Raw genomic sequence first — 17,784 nt, forward strand, 5'->3', positions numbered from 1 at the left:
TTGTGGATGCCGTTGTCGGTTTGACTACACATACGCATGTTCTTACCTTTCACCCTTTCATGTAGGTGCATGCTGACCAGAAACATCCCAGCGAGGACCGGTCCCTTCCCAGTGACCACCAGAGCTGCTACCTGGACCTGCCCCTGCGGAGACGTCTTTGGGAGGAATGTGGAGTGAAGAGCTGGGCCCTGCTGCAGTTTCTTGGGGATGCTGTAGTGGTGCCTGCTGGCTCTCCATACCAGGTAGGGTGAAGAGGAAGGAAGAGCTTAATAGAAAGTGGCAGACGCTCAGCTCTAGTAGCACCTTTCCAGTTACAGTAGTCTTATAGCTAGGAGAATAAGCTCAAATAACTGAGAAATCTGGTTGGACCAAAGACTGTCGCAGCACCTCAGCAATATTCTGGTTATATATATGTATGTATATATGTATGTGTATATATTATATATATATATATATATATATATATATATATATATATATATATATATATATATATATATATATATATATATATATATATATATATATATATATATATACATATATATATATATATAAAATCGATCACCAATGTGTAGTTATTGGTAGTTCAGAATTTCCATAAGAAGAGTATGTTTTGTTTTGCCAATAACTTTGGTGCCGTTTGATGAACCTTCACAAGGCTTCCTAATAGAAAGTGATCATCCACCTTGACTCTGTCCTTCAACGTTTCGGGGTGAGCCATCAAGTGGTGGGCTAAGAAAAGGAGGAGTCCCGAAAAAAGATGCCCCTTATGCAATTTCCCATAGGAATTTTAGACAGCGATACAGAAAAAAATGACTGAACAGAACTATACCAAATTTGACAAATAGATAAATCCTTACTCAGAAATCAAATAATTAATTTGTGATATCTGGGTGTGGCTGAGCAGTTTCATTGACAGGCTGTAACTTGTTTACTAATAAGGTGCGTTTAACGAATCCACTCAAAACTTTCCCCCCAAAAAGTGTATCCAAGTTCCTTCCTGGATAGTTTCGGGGTGATCTGTCGGGTGTGAGCATCCTTTAAATTTGATTTCCAAAGGGAATTTTAGACAGCTCTACAGCCAAAATGGCTGAGTTGGATCTTTACTCAGAAAGTGTGCTTTTTGTGATGTGATATAATCCGTTCGACCGTTTTTGAGAAACTAAGGTTAAAAATTTTGTGATATCTGGATGTGTTGCGCAATTTGATCGACATCAACAGAAATGTTACACCTGCATTTCCGAGGACTTGTCCTGAGTTTATAATAAACATAAAGTACACACAGGTAGGGAAACTCCCGACCCCCTGGGATATATTAAATGTAATTCTCAGCAGGATAGCCATCAGCTCCCCTGCCCCCCCCCCCCCACACCCAGTGTGGTCTCGCAAGACTGGAAAAGAATGGGTGGCGGGTGTTCGTTGGGTTGGCCACCTGCAGGGTGTAGAATGCAGTGTCTACAGCCAACCCCTGCCACACTCAGCTGAGGTATACTTTGGTAAGGTAGGTAATAATACTTTACTTTACGTTAAAACAAACCAGAGAACTTTACTAAGTTAAATGGAGGCCTTGTAATAATCTAAAAACGAACATTTGAAAAGCAAAACACCATTGAAATGTACCAGTTATACATAACTAACCTAAGTATAACTCGTACCCTTACAATGCACTGCTTATGACCTAACATATTACATCACTCATGACATGCTAAATCACAATATTGATGATATCAGTGAAGGCATCACTTATCTATGGGGGGTGCAAGTTATAATCAGGTCAATTATGTAGTACCTTTGAGTTTCAGTGTTTTTTGTTTTTTAAATTTTAGTTTTAATATTATTACAAGACCTGCATATAACTACTCCATACTCCACTTTAATCTTTGTTTTTTTACTATATATATATATATATATATATATATATATATATATATATATATATATTCCTCACTGAGCAAAAGAAAGATTAAGACGACTTATAGTTAGGTGAAGTTAAAACATAACATATTAAACAAAAAAAAAACACTGAAATTCATCAGTTGTAATTCACTTGAAGCCCTGCCATGCACAGTGATGTCATCAATGATGTAATTTCAGATGTCATCAGTGATGTTATCAATGATATCATAGAACATGTCATGAGTGAGGTAATATGTGAGGTCAAAAGCAGTGAATGGCGAGGGAGCAAGTTATAATTACTTCAGTTAACTACAGCTGGTGAATTTTAGAGGTTTTGAGTTTAAAATGTTACTAACCTTTGGATTTTTTCAGTGAATATTTGAGTTTTTTTCTACGGTAAAGTAAGATATTATTTCCATAGTTAACTATAATGTCACTTTAACCTGTTTTTTCAGTTACATTCTAGGGTTTTGTTAACAAAGTAACTCTCTTTGGAAACACATGCAGTTCAGACTGACCATTCTTACGAATGAGAACCTAGGAGCAAGGGGTACTAAGGATTTTAGCGGTTGCAAATGCTCCAATTCAGCATTTGCAACAGTTAAAATGCTTTTTTTCTATATACTAATCCTATTTGAGTCGAAAAAAATGTATAGGTTTGCAGCACTCTTTGCCCTTTTAATGAGAACATTATTTCATTTTGTAAATATTTTTTGTGTTCATTGTTTTAAACTTATTTTATTCTGAGCTGGTGAGCCAGTTTGCAAGGGTTGGGTCTCTATATTACAGCATTATAGCCTGCTCCCAAGGGCTGTACTGGTTGACCGATGACACCACTGGTTTGTCAGATATGGAATCAAAGCAAATTCGTGCATTCAGGAAAGAGTCTTCTTCTCAGCCAGTTTGGCCTTGAGGTCCCTTAACGCTGTGAGCGTACTGTGATATTATACACAGGCCCTTTGAGATACAGCCAGTGATATCTTGGCAGCCATTTCTGACGAATTCATGAATGCTTTTCCTTAAACAGTTCAAGACAGAAAGAACATGGTTAAGTATGTGCTGAGAGATGGTCTGGACACATCTAACTGTACAGGCCATTCCATTGGCACCAGGGTGGTGAACAAGGTCATGCCTGGATGCATGCCAGAGGGTTTTCTGAGAATGCAAGCAACCCTTGTGGATATGTCATTCAATGGTTCCAGGCTTCTTGGAAAAAGAAGCTGACTGCACTGGAGCACTTCAAGGACAGCTGTTCTATGGCACGCTCTTTGGATTAGCTTTCCCCGTCCACCAGCAATACAGAAAGTTTTCAGAATACTCTTGGTGTCTCACCTATTGCCAGAGGCAGTCTCCGCATCCCGTGCATCTATTTTGTGACTCCAGAGGATGTAGTAGTAACAGAGGCAGTGGCTACAATTTATTTTGACCTGCCCTGCCTTTGTGCAATTACATCAGATCAGTCAGAGATTCAGGTTGTCCAGCAAGGTTACACCCTCTCTTTAACATCCTCTCCCCTCCTTTTATTTTTCTTCAGACTTCAGCAGATCATGCCTCCTTTCTTGCTCAGGACGTTCAACCACTGCTGGCCAAGGAGGCTATTGAGAGCATCCCAGAGGTGTAGAATAGCAAGAAGTATTACTTCCAGTGCTTTTTGGTGCTCAAATAGTTCAGAGAACTCAGACTGATACTAGACATTTGATTTCTGATTTCGGAACACTTTCTTTCGAAAGGACATGTTCAAGATAATGACTTAGGCACAAGTTCTTTCCCCCCTGGATCTGAGAGACCAGATGGTGTCCTTAAACTTGCAGGATGCATACTTGTATGTGCCAGTCCTACAGTCCCACAGACACCTCCTTGAGTTTGTGGTGGGGTTGAAACTCTTTCAAATTACTGTCCTACCTTTCAGCCTCGCCTCAAATGCCCAGAATTTTACAAAGTTGATGGCGGTGGTCACTGATACACGCACTCCTGTATGACTGGCTGTTGAAGACGGGCTCGCTACAGTTAGTCGCAGACCATTCGGAAACAAATGTCACTCTGCTGTGATCCCTAGAGTTTTCCATCAAGGAGCCAAAATCCCACATTCTACCTACACAGAGGATTCCCTTTACAGGCCATCCTGGATACAGTGGCCTGCGTTCAAGGCCTTTACTTCCCCGTAATGAGTGTATATACACTTCTCAGACCATATACCTTTTTTGGAGGTGCTGCTCTGGTATCTATTCGAAAGGTAAAGAATTTGCAGTTAGCAGTATCCATTAGAAGAACAAGTTGCCTTTGGTAAAGCTTTATATAGTGGATTCTCTAACTACTTCTTCAGGCAACCCCACACCATGTGAAGAAAGATGGCATCTGGGGCATGCAACCAGGGGCAGGACACCTGGGGCAGGACACCTGGAGCACTCCTTGGAGGGGTTCATGAATATCCTGAAAAGTATATTGGGTATGACTAAAGGCATGATAGAGATAATTGAATTCTATCAATATGAACCTTCTATTTCTAGACTCGCCCACCAGTGCTGTTACCCATTTCTTTTTCTCATCTCCAGATTCTCTACCTGCACCTGCTTCCCAATGTGTGTTTTTCCTACCATTGGTTTTCCCAGCATAGCTGCTAGTTAGCTATATATTTGAGAAATACTCTTATGCTCAGAGCCCCTTGTAAGTAGGTTCTGTAATCCTTCATTCATCAATGGTTCATTAGTGACTAGATTCCAGTTTCCTGACCATGTGTTTTAGTCTGTATCAAGCATTGGCCCATGTTAGGCCAGCCTCACTTTGTCCATCCTAAAACGTGCAGGGGACATTTGAGTAGTATACATCTCTTTTCTTCTCTAGTGTGTAATTCTCCCCCGTTAATATAGCCACAGTGGTCATCGGTTTTCCGGTTTATGAAGCAGGTCAAGGGTATCATGGGGTTTCAGGCCTGTCTGTTTCACTTAAATCGAATAGAGGAAAGGCTCTAGCGGGACAGATTCATCTATGGTGCTTTGTCAACAATAACATGGAAATTATTATTGGACATTAAGAGATTATTTTCATTAGAATATTCACAGTGCTACCATATCAATACCTGCTTTCCAGGTCTCCATAGCAGTTAAACATATCTCTAAATTAGAACATTACATTTGTAGTCATACAATTTCGTAATCATTTATTCGGCATAATGTATAAATCAAAAATTAAAAATCGGCGCTGTCCATGTATGTGATACGTGTTGAACAGTAAAATGACCAGTCCTAAACATAGAGCATGGTTCACCTGAAGATAGTCCACTGTTTCACAAACCACTTAAGTGGAGCGGATCCTACTGGGATTGCAGCGACGGTCAGCAACTGAGTTTGTTCATTGTCATTTCAAAATGGACACCTGGAAAGGAGGTAGCGATATGGAAGCACTAGGAATATTGTAATGGAAATAAACTCTTAGTGTCCAATAATAATTTGTAATATTATGGACAAAGCACCATAGGTCAGTCTGTTCTGCAAGGGCTATTTTCCCTGTTAAATTTGATAGCCCACACTCTAGACGGCTATTTGGGCTTCCCCTTACTTGATACACTAATGTCTGTTTCGCCGTATTTTGAAATATCTACCAGTGGCGGCTGCTAGTGAACAGAAGTGGTGAGGCAGTGCGGGAGGGTTTGGGGGGATGGGGGAGAAAAAAAAGATCACTTACCTGCTGGCTGCCACCTCTCCTCCGTCCTCTTCTGTTCCTGACTTCCGGCAGCACACAGGCTCCCAGACTCCCCAAAGCCAATCACGATGATGCTGTCATGCTGGTAACCGTATTACCAACACGACATCAGCGTCTTGATTGGTCTCAGTGGCCAGGTTTGCCACTCAAACAGCGCCTGGAAGCTTGGAACCTTTCTCCAACCGGCTGTGCATAACAGCTGGTTGGAGAAATGCTAAGTGCGCATGTTGGTTTGGCTGTCCTAAGACAGCCGGCCATAATGTCATGCGCACTTATGGTGCCCACCACTCCTCCTCCCTATGTGATGACAGCCAAACCCTGCCCTACCCTAAAATGGCTCGGTACTGAAAAGTAAAATGATAATAACATTGTGTTATTATCATTTTATTTTGCACTGCTCAGAGAGTGTGAGGCAACGCTCCGCTGCCTTAATGGAGGCGCTGCCTCTGATATCTACCCCAGCAATATTTGGAGTGAATAGTCTCTTGTTGCGTTTGGCAAAAAACAAGCCCCACAGGGAATCCGGGTCACTAACTGTTGTAAGGAAGTGGTCCAATATTGATTTGGAGGTAGGGGTCCATCTTGCGACATGTTGCAGTTGAGCTGCAAAATAATAAAGCTGAAAGCACCCTCTTCAGCAGCAGATTCATTGTAAATCTTTTCATAAAAGGGGTGTGAGCACAGTATCCAGTTCCTTGAATAAGGGGTGTGGTAATGTTGTGGGGGAGCATGAACATTCTGAATAATGCAGTACCATCCAGCACCTCCACAGGTAATGTCTTCCAGAATCGCATTCAATTTCTATGGCTAATTTCTATGGCTCTGTATACACTCCCTCTCAACAGGTCAGCATTTGAGAGATAACATTGAATGCCCTGCTAAACACCCCATACTGCAGACTCAGTTTGACCATTCTTGACTCTAGCTGTGGGACAAAAGTATAATAGCCTGATCCCGCCCAACATCTGCAAGCCCATACCAACCTTTTCCAACACTGGGTTTAGATATGATCAACTTGAGGAATCAAATGCTTTTTCCATATCCAGCACAGGAACAGTAGTATTTATGAGGTCAGGAGACACTGAGGCCAGTACATTGAACAGCTGTCTGATGTCATGGAAGGTATTACAACCCAGGATAAACCCTCTCTGGTCCACATTGACTAGCACAGACTGCATTAGAATCAGTCAGTTTGAGAGTACTTTGGTGAGTATATTGTGGTTTCAATTCAATATCCACAGATTTCCTGTCATATAACTCGTGTTAGGGACACAATTTGAAGGCAAATTTATCATGAAAATCCTGGTGAAAGCACATCAGGCCTCAGAGTCTTATACCAGCCCACAGCATGGATTGCTTTCCTAACGTCCCCAAACAACAATGAACTGTCACCGTTCATGCTTACTTTATGCATCTCCCTGCTCAGGCTCACCAACCACTATGCACATCTTGTAACACTTCAGGCAGCAGGAGAAAGGGTGGGACAACTGGCCACTTGCGCCTGGCGGTTAGTCTTTGCTGTCTTTTTCTCCTTCCGGGACCACACACATTCCGGTGCAGTGTCTTTCAGCAATTACTCCTTGCTGCGCCTCTGCTCTTCAGGGGTTGGCACATTCTTACCACAGGGCACCAATCCTACCTCCATCATTTAGCCAACATTGTGTTGCCAGAGGCTGCGTGGCTCCTGATAGGCCTCAGGGAGGTCAGCCTGATTGTATGAATCAGTTTGATTGTTCCCTAGCTTTACGGGCCTCTGATCCATGCGGAAACACCAACACTTTTGGGCATGTACCTTTTCATACGCAGGTATCATGCTGCCGTCAAGATAGTCTAGTATGGGGCAGTGATGCTCACAGACTATGTGACTTGTCAGCCGTGCTGCTGGTCATGCCCCAGCCATACCGGTTGTTAAGGCCCTGAACCTGAGTAATATTCCCGAGCTGCAGGCTGGAGCCTATAGCAAGGAAGAAGGCTTTCAGCAACCAGTATAGCCTAACACAGAAATGCTATAATGTCATTAGACCAATCCAGCCACTGAGAGTAGAATGTTCTAAATTAAACAAGCATTGGCAATGTTAGTAGGTCTGGCGTTGGCCGCCAGCCTCTGCAATTCTTTTTTTCTCATGGTTTTTGCAAAACTTTATTGTTCAGGAAGCTGCCAGGCACACATAAAGCTAAACAAAAACATTAGTGAAAGGAAAAAATGTTGTTTAGGTCTTCAAAAAGCATACATTGCCATAGTACTTACTGACACTGAAGGGAACTACTTTGTGAAAGGGCAGCACGCCATAACTCATTGTGCAGTCCAACAGTGGCTGGGGTGGGCTGAGATATTGTCCCTTGATTCATGCTGGTGTGGGTGGAAGAAAAAAGTGATTGACAGAACCGGAGACTAATGGACGTAGTCTGGCTGAAAACCCTTGTAGTTAAAATCAAAAAGTCTGGGCTAGCACAGACTTAAAAACACATATCGATCTAACATTGGCTGCCAAGAAAGATGGAAAGAAAGAAGGAAAGAGCAAGATATAAGGAAATAAATAAAGACAGAAGGAAAGAATGAAAGTAGAAGGAATGAAAGAAAGGAGAAAGAAGGAAATAAATGACTTAGAAAACTATGGAAAGAAAGAAATAAGGAAAACATAAAGGTTGAAGGGATGAAAGAAGAAAGAAGCAAAGAAAAGGAAGGAAGGAAGGAAGGAAGGAAAAGAAGAAAGAAAGTAAGAAGTAGCGAATGCAGGAAATAAATGAGGAAAGATAAAAGTAGAAAAAAAAGAAGGACGGAAAGAAAAAATAAATATAGTAGGAAGGAAAGATAAAAGAAAGAAGTAAGAAAGAAAGAAGAAGGAAAGAAATAAAGAATAAAGGATAGAGTGAAGGAAAGAAAGAAGAGAGAAAGAATGGAAAGGAAAAATGGATGGAAAAAAGGAAATAATGGGGGAAAAGGAAAGAAAGAAAGAAGGCGAGAAATCCAGAAGAAAAAGGAAAGAAGAAAGATAAAAGAAAGAAAAATGGAAAAAGAAGGGAGGAAAGAAAGAAAGAGGAAGGCGAGAACAAAAGAAAGGAAAAAAGATGGAAAAAAAGGATAGAAAGTAGTAATGACAGACATTAAGTCAGGGTTGCAAAGATAGAGCACCTTCTTGAGCTTATATTTAGAGTACATGTGAGCCGCTGGTATGGTGTGAAAAGGCAGCAGTCAGATAAACAATGCAGTTTGCAACCACATTGGCTGGAGATAGGAACTGATAAAGCAGGAATGAGCCCTCCTGATATATCAGACTCTACAAACAAAGGCAATACTAAAGTAATTATAAAGTAAAAACAAAAATACTGCCACTGAAGGGAACTACCTAATGTACGGATGTGCTTCATGTGAAACGGACTAAATGGAGTCACTCAAAGTTTATTTAGCAAATGGCTGAAGTAGGCTACTCACTGCCTCATGCTGTACGCTGTAGAGGGTGGAATCAAAATGTGGATGACACAAGAACAGACCAATGGATGACCAGTGGTGGCTGAAAGCTCCTTTATGTAAGTACATTATACTTATAATTTTGGTAAAATCAAAAGGTCTTGGCTAATGCCAGACCTAAACAAGCATTGGCATAGCCAATAGGTCTCGCCTTTGGGACCTTATAAGTGTTTAGCCACGCAACAGTTGATGTTGTTGCACCAAGGATATTGTGCTGCATAACTAAAGTTCCCAAAAGCGAGACCTATTGGCTATGCCATGAAGGCATGGCTAAGGCGGAGTTAGGCGCCATCCGTGTTGCTGTGATATAGTAACTGTATCTGTATGCTATCATGCCACAGATTACTTTGTACATAAATGACGCCAGACTCGTGCGGAGCTTGGATGGGCGAGTATGTTTCCACGTACAGCGTACAAAATGTGATTGGCGCACTATATTCCAACTTAGTGCGAATCTGGAATCTGCTGCTGTAAAAGGTGCCGGGTTTGTAGAACAAGAGCCCGAAGGACCTGCAGGATTCTGACGGATGGACTACAGAGCTGCTCAGACTGGCGAGCTCAGAGGCCATGCAGGGACATCCATTGCTTGGCCTCCCTGCTGAAGTGCAAAGCTTGTTGTAATGGTGGTTTGGGGGATAGAATGAGAGGCAGATGATGCTCCTGGTTCTGTAATGAATCTGATAACATTTACGGTCACACCCTAAAGGGGAAGGGGGATAAAAAAAGTGCCCTGTTCACGCCAGTGAGTGAAAGACTGATAGAGCTGGACAAGAGGTAGTCAGTCAGATGTCAGGCAGGAGTTAGTCTGACTAGCAGGACTCTAGAGTTATAGTCATAGTTCAGTCAGTTTGGTGAATTCAGATCTAAGTAAGGTCTCTGAAAGGCCTCTGGAGTGAGTTATCTATCGGACATGTGACTTCGAAAGATGGGTAGTGCAGCTATCACATTGACCCTTGGTGGAAGGCAGGCTCTCTTAATTTGCTTACTCCAACCAAACTTAGGGCAGTGTCCATGCCTTGAGTGATATAGCGCCAGTGCTGAAGTGGGTGATGGCCTCCTAAAAAACGTTTGGGTACCTGCACTTATTTATATTTTATTAGTACGCACTGAGGTCCATGAATTTCATGGGGAATATGAAAGAGGACGAGGCGAGTGGTCCGGTGGAGTGGGCAGGAGAGGGTCAGGTGGAATGGGCAGGAGAGGGTCAGGTGGAGTGGGCAGGAGAGGGCCAGGTGGAGTGGGCAGGAGATTGTGAGGTAGAGTTGGCAGGAGAGGGTCAGGTGGAGTGGGCAGGAGAGTGTGAGGTAGAGTGGCCAGGAGAAGGCCAGGTGGAGTGGGCAGGAGAGGGCCAGGTGCAGTGGGCAGGAGAGTGTCAGGTGGAGTGGGCAGAGAGTGTGAGGTAGAGTGGCCAGGAGAGGGTCAGGTGGAGTAGGCATGATAGGGTCAGGTGGAGTAGGCAGGATAGGGCCAGGTGCAGTGGGCAGGATAGGGCCAGGTGGAGTGGGCAGGAGAGGATCAGGTAGAGTAGGCAGGAGAGGGTGAGGTAGAGTGGACAGGAGAGGGTCAGGTGGAGTGGGCAGGAGAGGGTGAGGTAGAGTGGACAGGAGAGGGTGAGGTAGAGTGGACAGGAGAGGGTGAGTTAGAGTGGGCAGGAGAGGGCCAGGTGCAGTGGGCAGGAGAGGGCCAGGTGGAATGGGCAGGAGAGGGTGAGGTAGAGTGGACAGGAGAGGGTGAGTTAAGAGTGGGCAGGAGAGGGCCAGGTGCAGTGGGCAGGAGAGGGCCAGGTAGAGTGGGCAGGAGAGGGTGAGGTAGAGTGGGCAGGAAAGGGTGAGGTAGAGTGGGCAGGAAAGGGTGAGGTATAGTGGACAGGAGAGGGTGAGGTGGAGTGGGCGGGAGAGGGTCAGTAGGAGTGGGCGGGAGAGGGTCAGGGGGAGTGGGCAGGAGAGTGTGAGGTACAATGGGCAGGAGAGGGTGAGGTAGCATGGGCAGGAGAGCACCAGGGGGAGAGGACAGGAGAGTGTGAGGTAGAATGGGCAGGAGAGGGTAAGGTAGAGTGGGCAGGAGAGGGTGAGGTAGAGTGGGCAGGAGAGGGTCAGGTGTAGTGGGCAGGAGAGGGCCAGGGGGAGTGGGCAGGAGAGTGTGAGGTAGAATGGGCAGGAGAGGGTGAGGTAGCGTGGGCAGGAGAGGGTCAGGTGGAGTGGGCAGGAGAGAGTCAGGTGGAGTGGGCAGGAGAGGGCTACGGGGAGTGGGCAGGAGAGTGTGAGGTAGAATGGGCAGGAGAGGGTGAGGTAGAGTGGGCAGGAGAGGGTCAGGTGGAGTGGACAGGAGAGGGTCAGCTGCAGTGGGCAGAAGAGGGTCAGGTGGAGTGGGCAGAAGAGGGTCAGGTGGAGTGGGCAGGAGAGTGCCAGGTGGAGTGGGCAGGAGAGGGCCAGGTGGAGTGGGCAGGAGAGAGTTGGTGAAGTGGGCAGGAGAGAGTCGGTGGAGTGGGCAGGAGAGAGTCAGTGGAGTGGGCAGGAGAGGGCAAGGTGGAGTGGGCAGGAGAGGGCAAGGTGGAGTGGGCAGGAGAGGGCCAGGTGGAGTGGGCAGGAGAGAGCCAGGTGGAGTGGGCAGGAGAGGGCCAGGTGCAGTGGGCAGAAGAGGGCCAGGTGGAGTGGGCAGGAGAGGGTGAGGTGGAGTGGGGCAGGAGAGGGTGAGGTAGAGTGGACAAGGTGAGGTAGAGTGGACAGGAGAGGGTGAGGTAGAGTGGGCAGGAGAGGGTCAGATGCAGTGGGCAGGAGAGGGTCAGATGCAGTGGGCAGGAGAGGGCCAGGTGGAGTGGGCGGGAGAGGGTCAGGTGGAGTGGTAGGAGAGGGTCAGGTGGAGTGTGCAGGAGAGGGTCAGGTGGAGTGGGCCAGGAGAGGGTCAGGTGGAGTGGGCAGGAGAGGGTCAGGGGGAGTGGGCAGGAGAGGGCCAGGTGGAGTGGGCAGGAGAGGGCCAGGTGGAGTGGGCAGGAGAGGGTCAGGTGGAGTGGGCAGGAGAGGGCCAGTTGGCGTGGGCTCTTCCATACTGCCTACACGTAGGCACCACCAGTTTCCCGCCACGAGAAATACCCGCTTAAACCGAAGCTTTTTACGTTAAAAAAAGTTCAAGTTGCAATTGTATGCACTTGTCAATTTCACACGATCCCAGCAGTGGTCTGTCTTCTAATGGACTTATTCCCGTGGTGTATAAAACACACACTGTCCATGCAGTTTATGCAATAGCAGTGAAGCCACATCTCTACGTTAGGCTAGATGTGGGAATCACACAGAGGGCTGCTAATGAAATCGGTTCCAGTGGGCTCCACAGTTGGCATGCACTTAGTTGAAAGTACGGTGCTTAATTCTGTATTAAAAATGACTTAACACCCGCGGTTTCTTGGGCCACCTTTCCAAACTGAGCTCAGAACTTTCAAGAAAAGCATCTTTAACGTCTGGTGAAGTCATTTCAGAAGGAGTTTGAGGCCATCTCGAAAGTTTTACATGTATTGTAAGAGAGATTCGAAGGAGAAAATATATGTGCCTTTTGTACAAAAACATTACCTTGCATGTAGGGCTCTCAATATTTGATGTATTTTCTGCAGTACACTCCGTCATTGCTTGGAATTTGAGTTTTTGGTAGCTAGAACTCAGAATATTCTCCTGAATATTCTTGGAGGAGAGCCATTGCAGTGAAAGTGATAGGCCAGCGAGGCGGAAGAGATAAGAAAGGCAGATGGTGGCTGCGCCCGTGCACACGCACATGCACGCAAGCTTCAGGCCAAGAAAAGCTTGTGGGTAGCACTTTGAAAAGCCCCTTAGTAAAAGTCGAGCAACAGCACATGCGCTGCTGTAGGCTCGACCTAAAAAGAAGAAACAGGAAGACAACCATTAGAATGTTGGCCGTAAGCCATTCCATTGTCTTCAGTGGATCTCCCAATATTCCACTGTTGTAATAAAATTAATTTATAGCCAGGTGTCTGTATGGAGTCTGCCAGTTCTTCCTTGTGAATGAGTATTTGCTCTCCTGTCCTACTAGATGTTTGTGTTCCACTGCGTCCTTCCAGTTATGCATGTGCTTGTCTATGAAATCACACTACAGAAGAACATTTTCCATGGAGACAGCATTGGTGGCGAGCATTTTACACCTGGCCGAGAAGTACAGAGTTCAACTGCGATTTAGGCGAGCCATTAAAACATGTGTAGCAGCACATTGTTCCATGCATGGTCCCCAAGCCTAGGGTACACTGTTCTTTATAGCAGTATTTAACATAACAAAAGAAAGACCGCTTTGGGTTGGGAAGCAGGGAGCAACCTCATGAGCCTGAAGCTGCCATGAACCAGAAAAGATGAGTGCAAAATACAAAATGTTGCTTTAGGAAATTCCCCAGATACACTGGGAAGTACCTTTGAGTCTGATCTCACAAATGCCTTGACAATGTTATCTGCATGTATTCAAAAGAGCAATACATTCTAGTGCTCCTGTGGGTAGACAGTAGGTGTTGTGGGGGAGCTGGCAAAGAGTACAGGATGCTTCTGGAAAGAGTGGCTATTTAGGAAATACTGACAGAAAATCACCACGCCTCCCCAGGAAGCCTCTGCTTCAGCTATGATCTGAGGATTATGGCAGTTTGCTCACTGCACTTAAAGCCTACTTTTGGCAGTCACATCCTTAATGAACCAGATGGGGATCCCCAGAGTTTCCGGTTTGGAAAGGAAGCCCTCCCTTTGGGCCAGGGCCTGATTGAACGCTGCCTCTGTCTAGCTCAATGAATCTTAGGAAGTGCAGTTTCTGGTTGTATGGATCCTGCATCCAATCATAAGGAATTTTGGGCAGTGTAGTTTCATGGTGAAAAGCTTCTTGCATCCATGAATCAGTAAATATCATTTAGATGCGTTGACAGAATGTATCTGTAGTCCTTCAACCGCAGTTATTTTACTCCATGCGTGCCACATTAGAAAAATTTCAGATATCATCTTAAGGAAATTAATTACACTGATTTTCCAACTATGAACTTTCAAACCCTATTGCACGCTGCCACATACTCTAACAATTTCAAACACTCAGCGTCTTCATCAAGTTCATAATGGCCTGTTTAATTAACGTTTAATTAACACATGTGTTTTTTAAAGCCGGAACTTTCTTCCGTATGCCTGTCAGAAACTGTCAAAGGTTATGCCTAAGATTTTTTAGATTTTGGTGGGCCAATAACTTTAGGATTCTTCCAATCTGCTACAGGTTGGTTCTATGGACACATACAATCTGCAGAACGATTGTGGCTGTATGTCTGCATAAACAAGCAGTCAAGTGTATGTTTTAATCTACGCTTTATAGGGACCATAATAGGTACTTACAAGATGGCTGACCTATTGTACATCACCAGTTTTCCCATCAATTGGGGGACATCAAACTTGGGGGCATATTTACAACCCCCTTGTGCCACCAGAGCGTCACTTTTTTTCACGTTCCGGTGGTGAGGTGTGATGGACCATATTTACAAGGCAACGCAAAGCCACCGATGCGTGGCTTCACATGACTTTTAAAGATGGCTCCCTTTCACACATTACTCTGCATGAAAGGGGCGTTCCATGTGTGTTGCTGTGGGTGTTCCCACGCAACACCCATGGATTCTAACGCTTTCCCAGATTTACAAGGTTTCGTAAACCTGGGAAAGCGTCAGATTGTAATGCCTCCCCAGGGGAGGCGTAAAAGTGGCACAGCGTGGAGAAGTACTTTTATTCCTCCTTGTTTTTTCCTCTTTATATGTGTGCTACATTCTGCAGCACACATAGGAGTAAAAAACAATCAATGATTGTTTTTGTGCAAGAAGATATTCCTTCTTGCACAAAAACAATCATTCCAGCAACGCAGGCACCCTTGAACCGTGGTGCAAGGGTGCCTGCTTTGGCACTAGGCAGCCTATTTTGCACCAGCACTGAGGAAAGCACAGGGATGCGTCATATTGTTGTAAATAGGACACATCCCTGCACTTTACTGATGATGCAACCCAACGCAGCAAGATGGCTGCCAGCACCACCCAGCATCGTTACCTTGTAAATATGCCCCTAGGTTTGCAGGTATGAAGTCATTTGGTTTCTGGCTTTTACGGACAAAACCTCTGGAGAAAGAAACATTGACACAAAAAAGGGAGTCTCCTAAAATTTGATGTCAAAAACCTCAGGGAAGTGTGCATGCAAGTGATGATTGCACGGTTAGTGTTAGAGTTAAAAAAAAAAGGCCTATCGGGTAAGGGTAGAGTGAGTATTAGGTATTGAGTTAGTAATAGGTTTAGGAATATAGATGGAGGCGGTTTTAGAGCTACTGCTAGTGTTGGGGTTTGGTTTAGTGTCATGCTTTGGTGTAATGAAAAGGAGAGGGTAATACATTGGTAGGAGAAATTTGAGGGTGGGTTCTCTTGGTTGAAAAAAAAAAGAAAGCAGGGACCATCTCAGTTGTTCGAAAAGGAAGTCACGGACTTATCTCTGAAAACCTTGAAATTAAAGGCTCAAAATTTTTCTTTGTTAAAAGCATAAGAGCCTGGGATTGTGGACCCTGAGATTAATCTAGAGAATTTTGCGAAGGACAGATAGGCTTTATTTTGATACAATATCAATGTCCTCTGTTGAAGAGTTGGTTCCAAGTCATTTTCTGTACTAAGTGCTGTTTGGTTTTATGTGGGTCCCTGGAGTCCTTCGGTAATTGGGCGCTGCAACCACTGGCGATGGATACCAAGGTGACTGGCAGAATCACATAAGGTTACTCCAGTGCAGCAACATCTTTTGATAGAAGGGCTTGTGAAATTAAAGCTTTAATTTGACTTCCTGGTAGAGCTTCAACTCTGAGGCTCTCGAAGGACCATGTACCCAGGAGCACACATTGAGACCTTTTCAGTGCAAGGTTTCTATGTTGCACTTGAACAAGAAGCTGGATTCAAGCAATTTAGAGCTGACAGCAATCGATATGATTTATTTTTGTTTCACCCCACACAAAGACATATATTGTAGTTTTGTCACAGATCTCTTTGTGCAGTGTCAGAAATGTAACAGTACATAGGTACCTCGTATGCTTTTGGGCAGAGCATTTCTGGTTAAGAGAGAATGTGTTTGTTACTCGTTTAGTCTTTGAGGGTTTATTGGATATAGACTTGCTTGCCAATTCCTCTAGAGGATTTGTGAGATCTTCGTGTTCAGGTTTTAAAAGACTCCCACATGATTGGCCTTTAGAGCTACTGGTGTACAATGATATTATTTTCTTCACTTCTGTGAATCGGGCCATTTGCAAACACTAAAGAGTCTTTTCACATGTTCTAACCCTATTTTGCAAGTCGGTAACCTATTACCGACTTGCAAAATAAGGTCTGCTAGTCGGTATTAGGAAGCGGCGTTTCAAGGGCATCCCTTCCTAATAGCGAGTCGTAGGAGCATGTATGAATGTTTTGCGACTGAAATGCAGTCGCAAAACATTCATACTTTACCAACTCCGTGAAGGAGGTGGTAACCCATTTACAAATGGGAAGGGGTCCCCAAGGGACCCCTTTCCCTTTGTCTATGTATACACCAACATTGTTTAAGAGCAGGCAGTGGTTCCACGGACCACTGCCTACTCCTAAAAAATGAAAAGGAAACTTTTCATTTTTTTTAAAAATTGGTTTTATTTAAAAAACAATCACAGACATGGTGGTCTGCTGACCTCAGTAGTCCACCATCCCTGTGATTACAGGCCATTCCCAATGGGTTGCAAATTGAGACCTACCTCATGAATATTGATGAGGTAGGTCATTTGCAACCCCATTGGGAATCGCTAAATGTATCCGAGACATGTTAGTATACATCGCATTTTGCGAGTTCCACATTGCGAGGTGCAAAAAATCTCAATTAGAGACTCGCAAAATGAAATGGTCATACATATCTGGCCCTTGGTGCTGAGAGATCAGACAGACCAGAAGTCTAGCATGGCTATTTCTTACATCATGCTCTTAGAGTTATGAATTTCTTGTGGGAATGCTTTATTAATTTATCGAGCTCTGTCCTGCAGTGAGTGAGCATTCAAAATGATATGAGTCGGAATGGATAAGTCAGTTGTCACTTTTATGAAGTTAAGAAGCTTGTGTATGCCCAGGGAGACCCACTGGGTTAAACACAACATTTTAAAATGTATTTGCCTTCTCACAGGGGCCCGGTGGAGCATCCACACTTTGAGTGTGGCCTGGTCCCCTTCTCCAGACTCCCATTCCTAAATACAACCTGTATTTTTGACCACCTGCATCTTTCTCGAGAGAATGGCCGTGGGGTACTAAGACTTAAAGACTCATTTTCACTTAGATGGCTATAGAAAATCTTCTGATTTCTTGAGAAATTGCAAAATCTTGAGAAGAACCCACCAGCAGAGTTCCTTTTTTCTAAAAGAATAGGGTGGTGCAAGAAATTCCTCCACTGGATTCTCCATTGGACTTAGTATTCCCTTCAGAAAAATGAGGAGTTTCCATTGCCATTTGGCTGTAAGTCATTCCCATGGCTTATCATGTTTCTAGTGTATCATCTTGGGGCTGAACAGGTGCTCATTAGATTTCCTTCTGCTGTCCATGGACACCTGTGTTATTTCGCAACAAGCCTGAATTTGTGTTCATGCTTTGAAAAAAAAATGTTTTCATCACTGACTGCCATTACTAGTTTTGCTGGACATCATTAAACTTGCTTACTTGTCGCTACAGCACATTTAAT

At 44.4% G+C, this 17,784-nt stretch overlaps 1 protein-coding gene across 2 annotated transcripts in view; it reads left to right on the forward strand.

Annotated features, from left to right (window-relative positions):
• Nucleotides 1-17,784, forward strand: part of HR (HR lysine demethylase and nuclear receptor corepressor) — a 388,960-nt gene that overhangs the window by 353,718 nt on the left and 17,458 nt on the right. For both annotated transcript variants that reach the window (XM_085633820.1, XM_085633818.1), the window contains one exon: nucleotides 66-242. In XM_085633820.1, the coding sequence (XP_085489946.1) occupies nucleotides 66-242 (177 nt within the window). The remainder of the gene's footprint in view (nucleotides 1-65; nucleotides 243-17,784) is intronic.

The sequence above is a fragment of the Triturus cristatus genome, chromosome 11 (assembly GCF_964204655.1).
Source record: "Triturus cristatus chromosome 11, aTriCri1.1, whole genome shotgun sequence".
Taxonomy (NCBI): domain Eukaryota; kingdom Metazoa; phylum Chordata; class Amphibia; order Caudata; family Salamandridae; genus Triturus; species Triturus cristatus.